Below are 22,517 nucleotides of genomic sequence, written 5' to 3'. Positions count from 1 at the left end.
CACACTTAGATTATAACAAACCAAAGATGTAGTTACTAGAATGTATCAAACATGTGCTGCATTACAGTTTATCATTTTGTGTTGATTCAACAATATGAACCTAAACACTAAAGACAGGAATCTAACCTCACAAATTCAAAACTCAAGTTTGCTTTAGGCAGCAGAAATTCATCATCTTGTTTGAACCAAACTCTAGTCAGTGGAGTGTTCTGGATAATTGTAGGATGTTCAGGTGCCTGCAAAACAAAGTCTTTATTGAACAGCTGAATTCTGACTTTAGTATTCAGACTGTTGTTCCAAGTATTATACTTAAAAATGACTTACATTATCTTCACGAGGTAACAGATCAAAATCAGTTGGAATAAATTCGTTTTTGGGGGGAAGTTTCAGATCTTCACATAAATTTGTTTCTTCCCATCTCTGTGGATGAAAAATCAAAATTATTACAAAGAATATCACACCTTAACCATTCAAAATTTTCACGTAGTGTGAATGCAAACCTATGTACCTTTAATGTTTCCTGAGGAATTTCTTCCAATTTGTATTTCGTCCCATACCATTTTTCTGTCTGATCTACCAGTTCTTCGAATTTTCTTCCAACAACTGCAATCCTATCAAAACAGAACATGTTAAAACAATCAACTTTTTATGACCCCCCCCCCCCCCCCACACACACACACATATTTACCTTATGTTTTGTGGTGTCAAATAATCCATTACCATTTTTATAAGCTCAGGTTTCCACTCAGTTATCAGATAATGTCCAGAGAGTACTTCTTCCAAAGGATATTCCTTGGGGCAGTCATTTATTCATGTTAGATTTTGCTATAACTTCTAGTTATCATTACATTTTAACTCGTTGTACAATAGATCACTTACATTAAGGTTCTGAGCTGTTGTTGATGCATGGTTCTGGGGCATTTCCTTATCTTTAAAACGAAAATGCATTGTCATAATATCTCTGTATTCTTCAAAAATCCACTGCTTTGGTCCTTCCTTCTTCAACATATTTATGTACTATTTGAAAAATTAATATTAATCTCATTACAAAACTTAAAACAATAAAGTTCAGCATGTCATTGAAATTTATAGTAATAACACAAAATATGAGATCAGTTTTGTATTAACATCAGTAAAATTAAACATAGTTGGGTTCACTTACAAACAGAATTTGAAAATACAAGGCACATTCCATAAGTCATGCAACACTTTTTGCTGAAAGCAGGTAGGTTTTATTCAGGATTCCAATACACCATATTATTCCCCACTTTTTTCTTATAAAAATCTATTTTTCCATCATAGTCTCTGTTTCCCCCCCCCCCCCCCCCCCCCCCCATGAACCAAACACCTTTCCGTTGGTGGGGAGGCTTGCGTGCCTCAGCGATACAGATAGCCGTACCGTAGGTGCAACCACAACAGAGGGGTATCTGTTGAGAGGCCAGACAAACGTATGGTTCCTGAAGAGGGGCAGCAGCCTTTTCAGTAGTTGCAGGGGCAACAGTCTGGACGATTGACTGATCTGGCCTTGTAACACTAACCAAAACGGCCTTGCTGTGCTGGTACTGCGAACGGCTGAAAGCAAGGGGAAACTTCGGCCGTAATTTTTCACGAGGGCATGCAGCTCTACTGTATGGATAAATGATGATGGCGTCCTCTTGGATAAATTATTCCGGAGGTAAAATAGTCCCCCATTCGGATCTCCGGGCGGGGACTCCTAAGGAGGACGTCATTATCAGGAGAAATAAAACTGGCGTTCTATGGATCGGAGTGTGGAATGTCAGATCCCTTAATCGGGAAGGTAGGTTAGAAAATTTAAAAAGGGAAATGGATAGGTTAAAGTTAGATATAGTGGCAATTAGTGAAGTGCGGTGGCAGGAGGAACAAGACTTTTGGTCAGGTGAATACAGGGTTATAAATACAAAATCAAATAGGGGTAATGCAGGAGTAGGTTTAATAATGACTAAAACAATAGGAATGCGGGTAAGCTACTACAAACAGCACAGCGAACGCATTGTTGTGGCCAAGATAGACACGAAGCCCACGCCTACGACAGTAGTACAAGTCTATATGCCAATTAGCTCTGCAGATGACGAAGAAATTGAAGAAATGTATGATGAAATACAAGAAATTATTCAGATAGTGAAGGGTGACGAAAATTTAATAGTCATGGGTGACTGGAATTCGGTAGTAGGAAAAAGGAGAGAAGGAAACGTAGTAGGTGAATATGGATTGGGGCTAAGAAATGAAAGAGGAAGCCGCCTGTTGGAATTTTGCACACAGCATAACTTAATCATAGCTAACACTTGGTTCAAGAATCATAAAAGAAGGTTGTATACATGGAAGAATCCCGGAGATACTAAAACGTATCGGATAGATTACATAATGGTAAGACAGAGATTTAGGAACCAGATTTTAAATTGTAAGACATTTCCAGGGGCAGATGTGGACTCTGATCACAATCTATTGGTTATGAACTGTAGATTACAACTGAAGAAACTGTGAAAAGGTGGGAATTTAAGGAAATGGGACCTGGATAAACTGACTAAACCAGAGGTTGTACAGAGTTTCAGGGAGTGCATAAGGGAACAATTGAAAGGAATGGGGGAAAGAAATACAGTAGAAGAAGAATGGGTAGCTTTGAGGGATGAAGTAGTGAAGGCAGCAGAGGATCAAGTAGGTAAAAAGACGAGGGCTAATAGAAATCCTTGGATGACAGAAGAAATATTGAATTTAATTGATGTAAGGAGAAAATATAAAAATGCAGTAAATGAAGCAGGCAAAAAGGAATACAAACGTCTCAAAAATCAAGATCAACAGGATATGCAAAATGGCTAAGCAGGGATGGCTAGAGGACAAATGTAAGGATGTAGAGGGTTATCTCACTAGAGGTAAGATAGATACTGCCTACAGGAAAATTAAAGAGACCTTCGGAGAAAAGAGAACGACTTGTATGAATATCAAGAGCTCAGATGGAAACCCAGTTCTAAGCAAAGAAGGGAAAGCAGAAAGGTGGGAGTATATAGAGGGTCTATACAAGGGCGATGTTCTTGAGGTTAATATTATGGAAATGGAAGAGGATGTAGATGAAGATGAAATGGGAGATATGATACTGCGTGAAGAGTTTGACAGAGCACTGAAAGACCTGAGTCGTAACAAGGCCCCGGGAGTAGACAACATTCGATTAGAACTACTGACGGCCTTGGGAGAGCCAGTCCTGATGAACCTCTACCATCTGGTGAGCAATATGTATGAAACAGGCGAAATACCCTCAGACTTCAAGAAGAATATAATAATTCCAATCCCAAAGAAAGCAGGTGTTGACAGATGTGAAAATTACCGAACTATCAGTTTAATAAGTCACGGCTGCAAAATACTAACGCGAATTCTTTACAGACGAATGGAAAAACTGGTAGAAGCCGACCTCGGGGAAGATCAGTTTGGATTCTGTAGAAATATGGGAACACGTGAGGCAATACTGACCCTACGACTTATTTTAGAAGCTAGATTAAGAAAAGGCAAACCTACGTTTCTAGCATTTGTAGACTTAGAGAAAGCTTTTGACAATGTTGACTGGAATACTCTCTTTCAAATTCTGAAGGTGGCAGGGGTAAAATACAGGGAGCGAAAGGCTATTTACAATTTGTACAGAAACCAGATGGCAGTTATCAGAGTCGAGGGCCATGAAAGGGAAGCAGTGGTTGGGAAGGGAGTGAGACAGGGTTGTAGCCTCTCCCCGATGTTGTTCAATCTGTATATTGAGCAAGCAGTAAAGGAAACAAAAGAAAAATTTGGAGTAGGTATAAAAATCCACGGAGAAGAAATAAAAACTTTGAGGTTCGCCGATGACATTGTAATTCTGTCAGAGACAGCAAAGGACTTGGAAGAGCAGTTGAACGGAATGGACAGTGTCTTGAAAGGAGGATATAAGATGAACATCAACAAAAGCAAAACAAGGATAATGGAATGTAGTCGAATTAAGTTGGGTGATGCTGAGGGAATTAGATTAGGAAATGAGACACTTAAAGTAGTAAAGGAGTTTTGCTATTTGGGGAGCAAAATAACTGATGATGGTCGAAGTAGAGAGGATATAAAATGTAGACTGGCAATGGCAAGGAAAACGTTTCTGAAGAAGAGAAATTTGTTAACATCGAACATTGATTTAAATGTCAGGAAGTCGTTTCTGAAAGTATTTGTATGGTGTGTAGCCATGTATGGAAGTGAAACATGGACGATAAATAGTTTGGACAAGAAGAGAATAGAAGCTTTCGAAATGTGGTGCTACAGAAGAATGCTGAAGATTAGATGGGTAGATCACATAACTAATGAGGAGGTACTGAATAGCATTGGGGAGAAGAGGAATTTGTGGCACAACTTGACTAGAAGACGGGATCGGTTGGTAGGACATGTTCTGAGGCATCAAGGGATCACAAATTTAGTATTGGAGGGCAGTGTGGAGGGTAAAAATTGTAGAGGGAGACCAAGAGATGAATACACTAAGCAGATTCAGAAGGATGTACGCTGCAGTACGTACTAGGAGATGATGAAGCTTGCACAGGATAGAGTGGCATGGAGAGCTGTAATTAAACCAGTCTCAGGACTGAAAACCACAACAACAACAACAACAACAACAACAATCTCTGTTTAATGCGACAGCCTTAGTGAGAGGACCGAATGCCACACGGTACCACTCTACTGGACAATGTCGGAGTCAACATCTTGCTGCATCAGTAACTTCTCGATCATCCACATACTGCTTCCCACAAAGTGCATCCTTCATTGGGTCAAACAGATGGATGTTGGAAGATGCAAGATTTGGGCTGTAGGGTGGATGATGAAGAACAGTCCAATGAAGTTTTGTGAGTTCCTTTCAGATGTGCACTGTCTGAGGGTGCGGCTTTGAACTTCTCCTTCGGAGGAGAGGTGGTATGGCACCTCTCTACGAGTTTGTTTTATTTCAACAAAAAATTGCCACGATCAGCCTTACAACATTCAAGCGACACCGCACAGATTGTCCTTTTAGCTCTTTATGATCTCCCATTAGGTGACGAAGAACCCATGGTGTACACACCTTCAGTACCCCAACTAGTGGATAAGTACGTTAGCACTACCAACAGCGACATCCAGCTGCACAGCGAGGTGTTTGTTTGTGTACATCAATCACCTCAAATGAGAGTGGCTGTGTGCTGCCAGCCAGTGCACGGAGGTCTGACAGGTTTACACGAACTCACTACGATGATGACAGGTGCCTCGCCCAATGACTCCCTGTTCTTTTGTTCACTGCCAGGTCTCCACAGACATTAGAGAAATGTCTATGAATACCTGTGATGCTCTGGTTTTCCAACAAATGAAACTCAATGATAGCTCTGTACTTGGAATGCATCCTCATTACAGACACTGTTATGAACACCACCACCTATTGAAACTTCATGAAATTACAGGGACTGGAGTATGAATATATACAATGTCCCACAGCAAATTTGGCATTTTTTAAAGATGGCATTGGAGGTGGGGGAGGGGAGGGGGCAGAAGGTAGGGGGCTAAAATTACTTATTGAGCACTGCTCATACAACTATTCCACACGCGTGTCAAAAGGCATGTGGGAATGTTAAAGTAACGCCAACATTTGGTTGGCAATAAGGCCGTTATGGACTAAGCAGCAGCTCAGTTGGATGAAAATGGACTATACAACTGACCGTACCATTGTCTGAAAGAAACATCCCAGCATTTGTCTGAACTACCAAAATCACATATAAATCTGGAAAACCAAACTGGAGTTTGAATCACGTTCTGCTCACTCACAAATCCATTGCATTGGCCAAAATCACTAGGTTTACAAACGACATAACTTCCGAAAGATGAAAACTGTTCATGTTTACATGTTAAGGCCTGAAACGGTTTGCAAACAGATGGAACATTAGTTTTCAATTACCAGTTGATTTCAAAAATGGTGTCTAAAAATTATTCTAGTATAGTCAGCACAACGGTTATTTCCCTTGCATTAAATATTAGAGGTACACGTGAGCATGCTCAGTCTAATATTTCTACTCCTCTTTCTATGGAAAATAAATAACTTCATCCAGATTAGCCAAAAATTTGTAAATTTTTAAGAACAAGATGTAACTTGAAAATGCAAGCATGTTTCAAAAGCAGCTGTGCATTTACATGGGAACGAAAATTTACTGTGAAAGTGGAAATCTGGTTGCTAGAGCCACATTTCTAGAATGATACTGGAGTGTTTATGAGAGCCACCAGAAGGGCTATTGGGAAACTGGTTTACAAAATTTGCTTTCAGGAGCCTGTAACGTGACAACGTGCCGTATAGTGAATGCCAGGCATAGTCAAGGCGCAACGGTAGAGAAAGTGGACGCTTATGCCATCTGTGGGCCAGAATTGAAGGCAAAGTGGAAGTGCTTCCACCCGGTGGCAGCTAAATTAAAGAACGCTATGCAGGAGACAGTGTCTGGCTTGTGCTGCACTCTGACAGAGAAATAACAAAAGAATTAAACTAAATAATATTGTTACGTGTAGTAAAAATATAAATGTAATATTACTTTAATATATGAAAATGACTGTAATTGAATATTGTAATGCTTGGTATGTTTAATTGTAAATAGAGAACTTGGCGTAATGTAAAATGATGTTTAGGTGTGGGGAGAATCCCCGAGAATGAGAACAGTGTAAAGGTTTCCGCGTAATATTGGCGGCAGAAGTAAGTTGCCATAGCTCTGAGGCAGAACAAGTGGTAAGTGGCGTAAAAGGGAATGCCAGTGTGTGCTATGGTAACGTTGCTAACAGACCATTTAGAAATGAGCTGAAAAGAGATATGGACTTCGTTTATCGTATGGCTACAAGTTAAATGGCCACTAAGGCTTCTAAGACACGGTATTTCAACGGAGATGGGCTGTGAGCGGCAAAATAGTACAGTTTACGGCTCTGAGGTACACGGCACTGCATGGTGCAATGCTGTGTTAATTGCGATGAGTTGCTTGTGCCAACGGTGAGGTGTGAAGGGACCAGTAGCCGCATGCAATGGCATATTGTGATCTCAACAACTGATGGGGTCCATTTGGTGAGCTCACTTCGGTATCGATGAACTAGAAGTTATCTTACAAGAGTATTATTATGAACAGTAGTTGTTATACCGATGCCATTACCAGTACATTTATATTTTGTGAATCAGTTAGTGTAATAGTCAAACCAAGTTCTCTACAGTGTGTAAAGTTTGAAGGCAATAATAATTTTGTGGTTTAAATTGCATTTCCTGAGTGTAATCAATTATTTAAAGGAAATAGCTCATTATTACCCCATATCCAGTGATTTCTATGTGCTGCAACATCACTGAAAAGCTATGGTGCATGAGTATCGGTGTAGTTATATTACAAGAGAAAATGGTCTGAATTAATGCCAAAATTGCCAGCAGACGCCGCTTCATGCAACAGATGGAAGGTGCCAGGTACTGTGCCACCTTAATTACTATCCAGATCGATGTGGTGACTTTTCAGTACATTGCCATGGTCAAACATTATTCCGTTCCGTCCGAGCAACATGATTCTCAATTAGTGTTTTCAGTAACTACACTACTGGCCATTAAAATTGATACACCAAGAAGAAATGCAGATGATAAATGGGTATTCATTGAACAAATATTGCGTGAAAATGTAATCACATGTCAGTTCTAGTACAATATTTGGGTGCATAGATCCTGAGAAATCAGTACCTAGAACAACTACCTCTGGCCGTAATAATGGCCTTGATACACCTGGGCATTGAGGCAAACAGAGCTTGGATGGCATGCACAGGTACAGCTGCCCATGTGGCTTCAACATGATACCACAGTTCATCAAGAGTAGTGATTGGTGTATTGTGACGAGCCAGTTGCTCGGCCACCATTGACCAGGCGTTTTCAATTGGTGAGAGATCTGGAGAATGTGCTGGGCAGGGCAGCAGTCGAACATTTTCTGTATCCAGAAAGGCCCGTACAGGACCTGCAACATGCGGTCGTGCATTATCCTGCTGAAATGTAGGGTTTCGCATGGATCGAATGAAGGGTAGAGCCACGGGTCTTAACACATCTGAAATGTAACGTCCACTGTTCAAAGTGCCGTCAATGCGAACAAAAGGTGACCGAGACGTGTAACCAATGGCACCCCAAAACATCAGGCCAGGTGATATGCCAGTATGGCGACGACGAATACACGCTTCCAATGTGCGTTCACCGCGATGTCGCCAAACACGGATGCGGCCATCGTGATGCTGTAAACAGAACCTGGATTCATCCGAAAAAAATGACATTTTGCCATTTGTGCACCCAGGTTCGTCGTAGAGTACACCATTGCAGGGGCTCCTGTCTGTGATGCAGCATCAAGGGTAACCGCAGCCACAGTCTCCGTGCTGATAGTCCACGCTGCTGCAAACGTCGTTGAAACTGTTCGTGCAGATGGTTGTTGTCTTGCAAACATGCCCATCTGTTGACTCTGGGATCGAGACGTGGCTGCACGATCCGTTACAGCCATGCGGATAAGATGCCTGTCATCTCGACTGCTAGTGATACGAGGCCATTGGGATCCAGCACAGCACTCCGTATTACCCTCCTGAACCCACCAATCCCATATTCTGTTAACAGTCATTGGATCTTGACCAACGTGAGCAGCAATGTCGCGATAAGATAAACCGCAATCACGATAGGCTACAATCCGACAGATGGTGCTGGACAGCAAAACGTCAAGACTGCGCATGACAATCGTGTATAAAAGGAGCTGTAATGAGAGAGAGAATCAGATGCACCAGCAGTCACAGTAACTTGAGGTTACCTGAAAAGGCGCTTTTAGTGAAGCTGTCTTATCAGAATGGAGAATGTGCTAGTTCAGTGTTACGATCCTATTGCCATAGGAAGGGGATTCGAACGAGTAAAGGTCCGTTGACAAATGCAGCTGTGGCGAGAATGACTTCAAGGTTCGAAGCCACGGATTGTTTAGACGATAGACCCCATAGTGGCCGACCGAACACAAAATGCTGCCGAGACAGTTCAGGAAAAAATGGAGACTGTAGCGGGTTCGTCTATGCACGGGGAAGTCAGCACTCGTGGAGTTGCTCAGGCATTCCGTACACTACTGTTTGGTTGGCACTTAGGCGTACCCTCTGATGCTATCCGTACAAAATCCATCAGCATCACGAACTGTTACCTGCCGATTTAGTGAAGCGGAGGGCATTTGTGGTGTGGGCGTTTCAAAAGATGGTGGAAGATGACGATTGGCTGAGTAACGTGTTGTGGACCGACAAAGCTCATTTCACGCTCCGAGGGACTGTCAACGCCCACAACTGCAGAATTTGGGCTACCGAAAATCCTAGAACTGTCGTGGAAACTCCATTGCACGACGAGAAAGTCACGGTATGAGTTGGATTTACCACATGTGCTGTTATCGGGCCTTTTTTCTTCGAGGAAATCAATGAATCTGGTTTTGTAACTGTTACTGTGACGGGTGAGAGGTATGCCGATATGTTACAGAATCGCATCATCCCCAGCCTGGCTGATAAATACCTGCTGGAATGCACAATGTTTATGCAGGATGGCGCTCCACCCTATATTGCTAGACGCATGAAAGATCTGTTGCGAGCATCGTTTGGTGATGATCGTGTGCTCAGCCGTCACTTTCGTCATGCTTGGCCTCCCAGGTCCCCAGACCTCAGTCCGTGCGCTTATTGGCTTTGGGGTTACCTGAAACTGCAAGTGTATCGTGATCGACAAACATCTCTAGGGATGCTGAAAGAAAACATCCGATGCCAATGCCTCACCATAACTCCGGACATGCTTTACAGTGCTGTTCATTCCTCGACTACAGCTATTGTTGAGGAATGATGGTGGACATATCGAGCATTTCCTGTAAAGAACATCATCTTTGCTTTGTCTTACTTTGTTATGCTAATTATTGTTATTCTGATCAGATGAAGCACCATCTGTCGGACATTTTTTGAACTTCTGTATTTTTTGGTTCTAATAAAACCCCCATGTCATTCCAAGCATGTGTGTCAATTTGTTCATTCAAATGCTGTCAACATGTCGTTAGAAATTTTGGAAACACTAGAAGAAACAGGAAATAACAGACAATTCTGTTTACTGTGGTTCAAACAATGATTGTTGTACTAATTGAAGTTCAAAACAAAAACACAGTACCTACCTAGCCTGAAGGAAACATATACAGTAATAGCTTACAGTTAAACAAAGGAGGCAGAAAACGCTTAAAGTTACATATTTTACAAAGCCAGTTCTTTTTTGTAAAACCATAATGTGAATTGTATAAATGGAATGAAGATTTATACAAAGCACAAAAGACATAGCAAAATGAAACTCACTAATTTGTGGAAGAAAAACTATTTGAAAGATTCAGAACTGATCATGAGAGTCAATGCACTGTTACCGAGGTTGATTTACATAACTGAGCCCTCAAACACAAATGAGATTAACATAAGTGATTTCCATGTTTCTTTGACCTACTTAAACAGATACAGGAATTGGAAGTTGAAAAATTACAGTTTACTTCAAGTAAACGTGTAGAGGCGATGTGATTAATAGGTAATACTATAAAGAAATTCATAGCTCATGTGCACAATGTAACAGTACCTAATGGTCAATTTTTTTTCCTTGTATTTTCTTTTCAGGGCAGACTCACAACTGAGGTCATAAGTGCCCATGTCATAATCTCAGAACACTAATAAGTGAAAGAAGTTAGAAGTGACTACACATGAAGCCCCATCGACAGAAGGAAAGAGAGCTAAATCCAAGGATATACCCTCTGAGAAAGGTCTACAAAATACGCCATAGAGAAAGCGGAGGTCCAGAACCAGTGATTAAATGACTTTCACCATATTGCTACAATGGATAAAAGGTGAAACATGGTTGATGGCATGCACGTCATTCGCTGAAACGGCCGATAACTCAGACAGAAAACATACACTAGAATGTAAATAGTTAAAAAAAAAGGGCATTCATTCATGTAAAGGCAAACCATCCAAGGTTGATGACACTAAGAACAAAGTAATGGGAGATCACCACTTAATAAATGACAAGATAGTGCCCAATACCCAACTTAACTAAAATGATATCGCGATAAGAGGACCAGGAGGAGATCGACCAAGTTCTGGGAGAGCTTCAATTCCCCAAGCTTGTTTCCATGAGGAGAAGATCAGTGGCAATACCAAAGTCATATCTTCTGCCAACAGATGCCAAAATGGAGATCATCCGAAGAAATGAAAGAGCTAGCAGCCTGAAGGAAGAGGACTGCAGCCTTGGCAGCAGCATCAGCAGCCTCTTTCCCTGTCAGACCGACATGACCAGAAACCCACACGAACATCACAGGGGCTCCCTCAACACTGAGCAAGTGGAAGCTTTCTTAGACCCGCTGCACTAAGGAATGGACTATGTGCACCACACAATCTCTGAAGGGTACTAGAGAATTGGAGCATATGACACAATTAAAAAAGCATATGTCGCAGGATATACTGGGTGCCCTGGCCGAGGCTGAGGAGCTCTGCTGTACAAATTTAGCAGTGTTCTGGAAGCCGACATAAAAATTGGTCGGTGCCCATGATGAAGGCACAACCGGTGCCACAGTCAGTCTCAGAACCATCATGTGCTACTGTTAAGTTGTGTGCCAAGTTCAAGAAACTTAGGCAATACATTGAATCCAGATTAATTTCCTCGGAAAGTGAATGAAGCCCAAGATGAACACAGGCCATCACATGAAACCAACACGGTGATGCGTTCACACACACATCGGGAATCAAGCGTTTAGTGGGAAGATAAGCTGCTGGAATGTTAGCTGAAAGCAAACTATGGGAAGTAACAGAAAGAAGGGCGCGCTCCTTACTGGGGATCGCGGGAGTCATAGGAAAAGAGGGCATAGGATGTGACGCTAGACATGGCAGACAAACAGCATGCGTATCCACTGAGGAGAACACCACACCTGAATGACAGTGGTATTCTGCAGCTTCTGTATAGACTCTCCAGTGGGCTAATGTAAAAGGCGCCAGCGACCAAATGTATTCCATGATCATAGATTGTATTAAGACAGCATAAGATGAATAGATCTGCAGATAAATAAACAAATACACCCATAGTATAGTTTTGAACGGACAAGGGATCGATACAAATACAGGAGGGTGATCCGATCCACTCCCCAGGAATTACCGCGTAGGCCATGTAGGGCACTGATGGACCGGGTACAGCGTGTGACCAGGTAAGACATGTGGGAGAACCAAGAAAGTGTGCTGTCAAGCATAAGCCCCAACAATTTCAGAGTTTCAGTGAACCGCAGAGCAACAGATCAAATATGTAAAGAGGGCAGAAGAAACCCACAGCGCCACCAGAAATCCTCCAAGGGAGGAAAGTGGGGTGATAGTGAATAGAGCTCAATGTCTCTGCAAAATAGCTGCCCATGGTGTTAGAGAGAGCAACAGGGTCCACAATCACATCATCTACTATGGTCAGGCCAGAAATTGGGGAATGGACATCAGTCCCAGAGAGCCAATAGAGGTTGCCCCACACGATGGAAGAGGGAGTGAAATCATTTAAAGTAGTAGTAGTAAAGGAAATTCATCTAGCTTCTTGCAATCCCAAAGAATGCGACGACACTGTGCACATGATTGTTTATGAAGAATACAGTTCGCCATCACAAGCTGACAGTTAAAAACGCGGAGAACATGTCTCTGCATACGAATCGAGTCTTAGCAAGCCTCAGTCCACTAAGAGGCCAGGAGACGGTGCAGTTAAGATTAAGTGTGACTTATGGAACGTTTTGCAGTAGTAAGGATAACGTTCGTAAGTTACGCAACTGGAGAAATGTTTTTTTGTCGAAGGTTGCCGGGAAGGAATAAAGCCTCCAGTCAGTATTCGAAAGCTGCCAATTAGAATGAACTGCATGGAGTAGATATCAGCAGATGGACAGCACAAGGGAAATGGTCACTAGAGAACATGTTGAACTGAGTCACATTTGATGTACATTAAAAGACATTGTTCGCCTACACAAATGTGCTATGTCATATGAGTTATTGACAAGAAATACAAAGTGTTTTAATGTAATCATGTTGTAATTCTTGTCTGAGCATATATATATGTATATATATATATAGAGGGAAACGTTTCACGTGGGAAAAATATATCTAAAAACAAAGATGATGTGACTTACCAAACGGAAGTGCTGGCAGGTCGATAGACACACAAACAAACACAAACATACACACAAAATTCTAGCTTTCGCAACCAACGGTTGCTTCATCAGGGGAGAGGGAAGGAGAGGGAAAGACGAAAGGATCTGGGTTTTAAGGGAGAGGATAAGGAGTCATTCCAATCCCGGGAGCGGGAAGACGTACCTCAGGGGGATAAAACGACAGGTATACACTTGCACACACACATATCCATCCGCACATATACAGACACAGGCAGACATATGTAAAGGCAAAGAGGTTGGGCAGAGATGTTAGTTGAGGCGGAAGTACAGAGGCAAAGATGTTGATGAATGACAAGTGATGTACGAGGGGTGGCAACTTGAAATTAGCGGAGGTTGAGGCCTGGTGGGTAACGGGAAGACAGGATATATTGAAGGGCAAGTTCCCATCTCCAGAGTTCTGATAGGTTGGTGTCAGTGGGAAGTCTCCAGATAACCTGGATGGTGTAACACTGTGCCAAGATGTGCTGGCCGTGCGCCAAGGCATGTTTAGCCATGGGGTGATCCTCATTACCAACAAACACTGTCTGCCTGTGTCCCTTCATGCAAATGGACAGTTTTTTGCTGGTCATTCCCACATAGAAGGCTTCACAGTGTAGGCATGTTAGTTGGTAAATCACATGGGTGCTTTCACACGTGGATCTGCCTTTGATCATGTACACCTTCCGAGTTACAGGTCTGGAGTAGGTGGTGGTGGGAGGGTGCATGGGACAGGTCTTACACAGGGGGCGGTTACAAGGGTAGGAGCCAGAGGGTAGGGGAGGTGGTTTGGGGATTTCATAGGGATGAACCAAGAGGTTAAGAAGATTAGGTGGCCGGCGGAAAGACACTCTTGGTGGAGTGGGGAGGATTTCATGAAGGATGGATGTCATTTCAGGGCAGGATTTGAGGAAGTCGTATCCCTACTGGAGAGCCACATTCAGAGCCTGATCCAGTCCCAGAAAATATGCTGTCACAAGTGGGACACTTTTTGGGTTCTTCTGTGGGAGGTTCTGGGTTTGAGGGGATGAGGAAATGGCTCTAGCTATTTGCTTCTGTAACAGGTCGGGAGGGCAGTCGCGGGATGCAAGAGCTGTTTTCAGGTTGTTGGTGTAATGGTTCAGGGATTCAGGACTGGAGCAGATTCGTTTGCCATGAAGACCTAAGCTATAGGGAAGGGACCGTTTGCTATGGAATGGGTGGCAGCTGTCAAAATGGAGGTACCGTTGCTTGTTGGTGGGTTTGCTGTGGACGGATGTGTGAAGCTGGCCATTGGACAGATGGAGGTTAACGTCGAGGAAAGTGGCATGGGATTTGGAGTAGGCCCAGGTGAATCTGATGGAACCAAAGGAGTTGAGGTTGGAGAGGAAATTCTGGAGTTGTTGTTCACTGTGAGTCCAGATCATGAAGATATCATCAATAAATCTGTGCCAAACATTGGGTTGGCAGGCTTGGGTAACCAAGAAGTCTTCCTCTAAGTGACCCCTAAATAGGATGGCATACGAGGGAGCCATCCTGGTACCCTTGGCTGTTCCCTTTAATTGTTGGTATGTCTGGCCTTCAAAAGTGAAGAAGTTGTGGGTTAGGATGAAGCTGACTAAGGTAATGCGAAAAGAAGTTTTAGGTAGGGTAGCAGGTGATCGGCATGAAAGGAAGCGCTCCATCGCAGCGAGCCCTTGGACGTGCGGGATATTTGTGTATAACGAAGTGGGTTACAAGGATGGTTTCCAGGGGTAACAGATTGGGTAAGGAATCCAGGCGTTTGAGAAAGTGATTGGCGTCTTTGATGAAGGATGGGAAGCTGCATGAATGGGTTGAAGATGTTGAATTACGTAGGCAGAGATACGTTCTGTGGGGGCTTGGTAACCTGCTACAATGGGGCAGCCGGGATGATTGGGTTTGTGAATTTTAGGAAGCAGGTAGAAGGTAGGGGTGCGGAGTGTCGGTGGGGTCAGGAGGTTGATGGAGTCAGGTGAAAGGTTTTGTAGGGGGCCTAAGGTTCTGAGGATTCCTTGAAGCTCCGCCTGGACATCAGGAATGGGATTACCTTGGCAAACATTTTATGTAGTTTTGTTTGAAAGCTGACACAGTCCCTCAGCCACATACTCCTGACGATCAAGTACCACAGTTGTGGAACCCTTGTCAGCCGGAAGAATGACGATGGATCGGTCAGCCTTCAGATTACAGATAGCCTGGGCTTCATCTGTGGTGATGTTTTGAGTAGGATTAAGGTTTTTCAAGAAGGATTGAGAGGCAACGCTGGAAGTGAGAAATTCCTGGAGTTACAAGGATGGTTTCCAGGGGTAACAGATTGGGTAAGGATATTTTATTTACTCAGGCTTTTCTGACATTTGGCATTACCCCCAAAGGCCTTCACTTAAATTTCCCATCTCTTGCTGTAACCCTTCTTTCCGTCAGTCCCTATACCAGTTCCAAACTAATCAATCCATAGCCCTCACCCACCTAATCCTTCACCTATACATCAACTCAGCCAATGAACACACCCGTCAACTCCTATCCCTAATCAAAGTCCTCAATCTTTCCTCTCCCACATCCACACCGGCTGTTTAGAGCATCCTCCTACAGGCCAATCGCGAATTAGAACAGCATGCCACACTCCACCTCAAAAAACTATCCAATATCCTGGTTTCCCACCTCCGGAAAGGCAACTCACTCACCCTCCACAACCTTTCGAACAAACCTCAACCTCCTCTCACTGCACACAGACCCAGTCTCTCCTATCTACTCAATCTCCTACTTCCAGCTTCACTCCCCCCAAAACCTCAAACTTCTAATCAACACAATCTGGAACCACAACACCCAAATTCAGTAGTTAACCTTTCCTCCAAACCTCTCTCCCAATCCAAAACCTCTGTCCTATCCAAAGGCCTCACCCTCAGACCCACTCCCAGATTCAACCGAACAGCCCTTGTCAAAGATTTACTGTCCTTCACTCGTACTCTATGCTGGAAATATCACTTTGCCACGAAGAAAAATAATCCTTATCCTAATCCTACTCCTAATGATCCAACTCCGCAAGACACTATCCAAATTGAACCCTGCCTGGAACAGTTCCGTCCTCCGTCACAGTGAGATCCACCTCCTCTTCCTCAAAATCACCCTCTCCAAACCTTCCAGGAATTTCTCACTTCCAGCCTTGCCTCTCAACCCTTCTTGAAAAACCTTAATCCTACTCCCAACATCACCACAGCTGAAGCCCAGGTTATCCGTGATCTGAAGGCTGACCGATCCATCGTCATTCTTCCGGCTGAGAAGTGTTCCACAACCGTGGTACTTGATCATTGGGAGTATGTGGCTGAGGGACTGCCTCAGCTTTCAGACAACACTAAATACAATGTTTTCCCAGGTAATCCCGTTCCTGATGTGCAGGTGGAGCTTCAAGCAATCCTCAGAACCTTAGGCCCCCTGCAAAACCTTTCAACTGACTCCATCAACCTCCTGACCCAACCGACACCCCACACCCCTACCTTCTACCTACTTCCTAAAATTCACAAAACCCAATCATCCCGGCCGCCCCATTGTAGCTGGTTACCAAGCCCCCACAGAGCGTATCTCTGCCTATGTAGATCAACATCTTCAACCCATTACATGCAGTCTCCCTTCCTTCACCAAAGACACCAACCACTTTCTCAAACACCTGGAATCCTTACCCAATCTGTTACCCCCGGAAACCATCCCTCTAACCACACTTCCTAATACACAAATATCCCGCACATCCAGGGCCTCGTTGCGATGGAGCACTTCCTTTCACGCCGATCACCTGCCACCCTACCTAAAACCTCTTTCCTCATTACCTTAGCCAGCTTCATCCTAACCCACAACTTCTTCACTTTTGAAGGCCAGACATACCAACAATTAAAGGGAACAGCCATGGGTACCAGGATGGCCCCCTTGTACACCAACCTATTTATGGGTCGCTTACCGGATCCCTTCTTGGTTACCCAAGCCTGCCAACCCAAAGTTTGGTACAGATTTATTAATGACATCTTCATGATCTGGACTCACAGTGAAGAAGAACTCCGTAATTTCCTCTCCAACCTCAACTCCTTTGGTTCCATCAGATTCACCTGGTCCTACTCCAAATCCCATGCCACTTTCCTCGATGTTGACCTCCATCTGTCCAATAGCCAGCTTCACACATCCGTCCCCATCAAACCAACCAATAAGCAAAAGTACCTCCATTTTGAAAGGTGCCACCCATTTCATATCAAGCGGTCGCTTCCCTACAGTTTAGGTCTTCATTGCAAACGAATCTGCTCCAGTCCTGAATCCCTGAACCATTACATCAATAACCTGAAAACAGCTTTTGCATCCCGCAACTGACCTACTGACCTGTTACAGAAGCAAATAGCTAGAGCCACTTCCTAATCCCCTCAAACCCAGAACCTCCCACAGAAGAACCCCAAAAGTGTCCCACTTGTGACAGGATACTTTCCGGGAATGGATCAGAATCTGAATGTGGCTCTCCAGCACGGATACGACTCCCACAAACCCTGTCCTGAAATGAGATCCATCCTTCATGAAATCTTCCCCACTCCACCAAGAGTGTCTTTCCGCTGTCCACCTAACCTTCGTAACCTCTTGGTTCATCCCTATGATATCCCCACAACACATTCCCTACCCTCTGGCTCCTACCCTTGTAACCGCCCCCAGTGTAAAACCTGTCCCATGCACCCTCCCACCACCACCTACTCCAGTCCTGTAACTCGGAAGGTGTACACGATCAAAGGCAGAGCCACGTGTGAAAGCACCCACGTGATTTACCAACTGACCTGCCTACACTGTGAAGCTTTCTATGTGGGAACGACCAGCAACAAACTGTCCATTTGCATGAAAGGACACAGGCAGACAGTGTTTGTTGGTAATGAGGATCATTCTGTGGCTAAACATGCCTTGGTGCACGGCCAGCACATATTGGCACATTGTTACACCGTCCGGGTTATCTGGATACATCCCACTGACACCAATCTATCAGAACTCCAGAGATGGGAACTTGCCCTTCAATATATTCTCTCTTCCCGTTACCCACCAGGCCTCAACCTCCGCTAATTTCCAAGTTGCCATCGCTCGTACCTCACCTGTCATTCAACAACATCTTTGCCTCTGTACTTCCACCTTGACTGACATCTCTGCCCAACCTCTTTGCAGTTACATATGTCTGCCTGTGTCTGTATATGTGCAGATGGATATGTGTGTGTGCGCGCGAGTGGATACCTGTCCTTTTATCCCCCTAAGGCAAGTCTTTCCGCTCCCGGGATTGGAATGACTGCTTACCCTCTCCCTTGAAATCCACATCCTTTCGTCTTTCCCTCTCCTTCCCTCTTTCCTGATGAAGCAACCTTGGGTTGCGAAAGCTTGAAATTTGTATGTGTATTTGTGTGTTTTTTATTGTCTCATTCAACATACCGAAAATCAAATAAATTTTCTTGAGATTACAATAAAAAAAGAAAATGGCAAACATACATTTAACATCTTTAGAAAACCAACAGCCACAGACACAATAACACATTGCACATCCAACCACCCCCACAACCAGAAATTTGCAGCACTAAGACACATGTTACATAGATTAAACAGAATCCCACTCAGCAAGTGAAACTATGAACAAGAAATGAGTACAATCATACAAATAGCTAGGAACAACAGTTATGACACAAATGGGGTACACAGGCACAATCAAAAAATAAAAACACAAACACGAAACAAACACAACATTTCCAGAATACAAAAGAACTCACAAACTGAGAACTTACACTCACACTCAACAAACACACACAATGACAACACCACACAGAAAAGAACCAGATGGTACAACATGACCTACACACATAAACTAACACACAGAGTTGCAAACATCCTAAAGAGACAGGGCTTCAAAATAGTATATAAGCCTGGGCAAACCCTCCAATCACACCTAAGCCAGCCAGCCAGCTACCAAGAGGGACAAATTCCAACAATCAGGGATATATAAACTTGAATGTCAAAGTTGCGATGCAGTATACACAGGCATGACATGCAGGGATTGAAACAAGATACAAAGAACATATCAGATGTTGGAAGTATGAAACAAACCATTCCACATTTGCAGAGCATTTAAAACACCGTAACCATCATCACACAAACACGGAACAAGAAATGAAAATAATGAGAATAAGCAACCATGACAAACATCTTATACAAATGCAAGAAAACTTCCACATCCAGAAAGCCATAGCAGAAAACAAACATGTGATAAATGAACACACACACATCAGCACAGGCTCCCTACTACACTTAATAAAGAAAATGATAACATAAAACAAAAACTCTTCCCCACACATCTGGAGGCGCGCGCGCGCGCGCGCGCACACACACACACACACACACACACACACACAAGCAGAGCAAAAAAAAGAAAGAGGAAAAAAAACCAACCCCCCCCCCCCACACACACACACACTAATGCAGACACGAACAGATCACAGATACTTCAATAATTACACTCGAAAGTTTGGCAATAACATTCCATCTTTGGCAAAAACATTTGACAGTCAGCAACAGAAACCAAAACATTTCATTGAAACAAGCGTTCAATTCATAGTGCTGTGGAATGTGGGGAAAAAACCACAAATTGGCATTCATAAGAAGAAGAACACCACCAAAAATGCAACAGGAGTGTAATGTGTAAGAAACTGTCCACGCAACCTGTAAGTACAGTTCAAAACATTACTACTTAATAGGAAATACCAACCAGCAGACCTGTTTATAACCTATAGGCACAATAACAAAAATGTAAATTAAATAGCTAACATATGTACATATTCCAGTCCACTAATGATGCCTTGCAGAAAATAAAGGCGAAACGCGTATGGCACTAAAATTCTGCCTTATTCAGTTGCCATCAGATGGTCCATAAGTAAAAAGTATCAATATACCGTAATATTACACGCAACTGAGGAAGACAGGACTACAAAAGTTGAAGATACCAAAGCTCGTTTGGTAAGTTAAAGCAGAGGGAAACATTCCACGTGGGAAAAATATATCTACACACAAAGATGATGAGACTTACCAAACAAAAGCGCTGGCAGGTCGATAGACACACAAACAAACACAAACATACACACAAAATTCTAGCTTTCGCAACCAATGGTTGCTTCGTCAGGAAAGAGGGAAGGAGAGGGAAAGACGAAAGGATGTGGGTTTTAAGGGAGAGGGTAAGGAGTCATTCCAATCCCGGGAGCGGAAAGACTTACCTTAGGGGGAAAGAAGGACGGGTATACACTCGTGCACACACACACATATCCATCCGCACATACACAGACACAAGCAGACATTTGTAAAGGCAAAGAGTTTGGGCAGAGATTTCAGTTGAGGCGGAAGTAAAGAGACAAAGATGTTGTTGAAAGACAGGTGAGGTATGAGCGGCGGCAACTTGAAATTAGCGGAGGTTGAGGCCTGGCGGAAAACGAGAAGAGAGGATATACTGAAGGGCAAGTTCCCATCTCCGGAGCTCTGACAGGTTGGTATTAGTGGGAAGTATCCAGATAACCCGGACGGTGTAACACTGTGCCAAGATGTGCTGGCCGTGCACCAAGGCATGTTTAGCCATGGGGTGATCCTCATTATCAACAAACACTGTCTGCCTGTGTCCATTCATGCGAATGAACAGTTTGTTGCTGGTCATTCCCACATAGAAAGCTTCACAGTGTAGGCAGGTTAGTTGGTAAATCACGTGGGTGCTTTCACACGTGGCTCTGCCTTTGATCGTGTACACCTTCCGGGTTACAGGACAGGAGTAGGTGGTGGTGGGAGGGTGCATGGGACAGGTTTTACACCGGGGGCGGTTACAAGGGTAGGAGCCAGAGGGTAGGGAAGGTGGTTTGGGGATTTCATAGGGATGAACTAAGAGGTTACGAAGGTTAGGTGGATGGCGGAAAGACACTCTTGGTGGAGTGGGGAGGATTTCATGGAGGATGGATCTCATTTCAGGGCAGGATTTGAGGAAGTCGTATCCCTGCTGGAGAGCCACATTAAGAGTCTGATCCAGTCCCGGAAAGTATCCTGTCACAAGTGGGGCACTTTTGGGGTGGTTCTGCGGGAGGTTCTGGGTTTGAGGGGATGAGGAAGTGGCTCTGGTTATTTGCTTCTGTACTAGGTTGGGTAGGTAGTTGCGGGATGCGAAAGCTGTTTTCAGGTTGTTGGTGTAATGGTTCAGGGATTCAGGACTGGAGCAGATTCGTTTGCCACAAAGACCTAGGCTGTAGGGAAGGGACCGTTTGATGTGGAATGGGTGACAGCTGTCATAATGGAGGTACTGTTGCTTATTGGTGGGTTTGATGTGGACGGACGTGTGAAGCTGGCCATTGGACAGATGGAGGTCAACATCAAGGAAAGTGGCATGGGATTTAGAGTAGGACCAGGTGAATCTGATGGAACCAAAGGAGTTGAGGTTGGAGAGGAAATTACGGAGTTGTTCTTCACTGTGAGTCCAGATCATGAAGAAGTCATCCATAATTCTGTACCAAACTTTGGGTTTGCAGGCCTGGGTAACCAAGAAGGCTTTCTCTAAGCGACCCATGAATAGGTTTGAGTACGAGGGGGCCATCCTGGTACCCGTGGCTGTTCCCTTTAATTGTTGGTATGCCTGGCCTTCAAAAGTGAAGAAGTTGTGGGTCAGGATGAAGCTGGCTAAGGTAATGAGGAAAGAGGTTTTGGGTAGGGTGGCAGGTGATTGGCGTGAAAGGAAGTGCTCCATCGCAGCGAGGCCCTGGACGTGCGGAATATTTGTGTATAAGGAAGTGGCATCAATGGTTACAAGGATGGTTTCCAGAGGTAACAGACTGGGTAAGGATTCTAGGCATTCGAGAAAGTGGTTGGTGTCTTTGATGAAGGATGGGCGACTGCATGTAATGGGTTGAAGGTGTTGATCTACGTAGGCAGAGATACGTTCTGTGGGGGCTTGGTAACCAACTACTATGGGGTGGCCGGGTGATTGGGTTTGTGAATTTTAGGAAGAAGATATAAGGTAGGGGTGCGGGGTGTCGGTGGGGTCAGGAGGTTGATGGAGTCAGGTCAAAGGTTTTGTAGGGGGCCTAAGGTTCTGAGGATTCCTTGAAGCTCCGCCTGGACATCAGGAATGGGATTACCTTGGCAAACTTTGTATGTGTTGTTGTCTGAAAGCTGACGCAGTCCCTCAGCCACATACTCCCGATGATCAAGTACCACTGTCGTGGAGCCCTTGTCCGCCAGAAGAATGGCGATGGAACGGTCAGCCTTCAGATCACGGATAGATTGGGCTTCAGCAGTGGTTATGTTGGG

The 22,517-nt window shown here is 43.9% G+C and overlaps 1 protein-coding gene across 1 annotated transcript in view; it reads right to left on the bottom strand.

The window, feature by feature from the left end:
• The window catches only part of LOC126416083 (insulin-degrading enzyme), a 186,671-nt gene that overhangs the window by 83,341 nt on the left and 80,813 nt on the right, over nucleotides 1-22,517 (bottom strand). Inside the window, exons 8-12 of the mRNA XM_050083571.1 lie at nucleotides 880-1,017; nucleotides 689-792; nucleotides 509-611; nucleotides 325-420; nucleotides 127-236 (exon numbers count right to left, since the gene is read on the bottom strand). Of these exons, the coding sequence (XP_049939528.1) occupies nucleotides 127-236; nucleotides 325-420; nucleotides 509-611; nucleotides 689-792; nucleotides 880-1,017 (551 nt within the window). The remainder of the gene's footprint in view (nucleotides 1-126; nucleotides 237-324; nucleotides 421-508; nucleotides 612-688; nucleotides 793-879; nucleotides 1,018-22,517) is intronic.

Source organism: Schistocerca serialis, chromosome 8, assembly GCF_023864345.2.
Source record: "Schistocerca serialis cubense isolate TAMUIC-IGC-003099 chromosome 8, iqSchSeri2.2, whole genome shotgun sequence".
In the NCBI taxonomy this organism is placed as follows: Eukaryota; Metazoa; Arthropoda; class Insecta; order Orthoptera; family Acrididae; genus Schistocerca; species Schistocerca serialis.
Note: the sequence above shows the minus strand (reverse complement) of the source record. Positions and strands in the feature narration are given on the sequence as shown.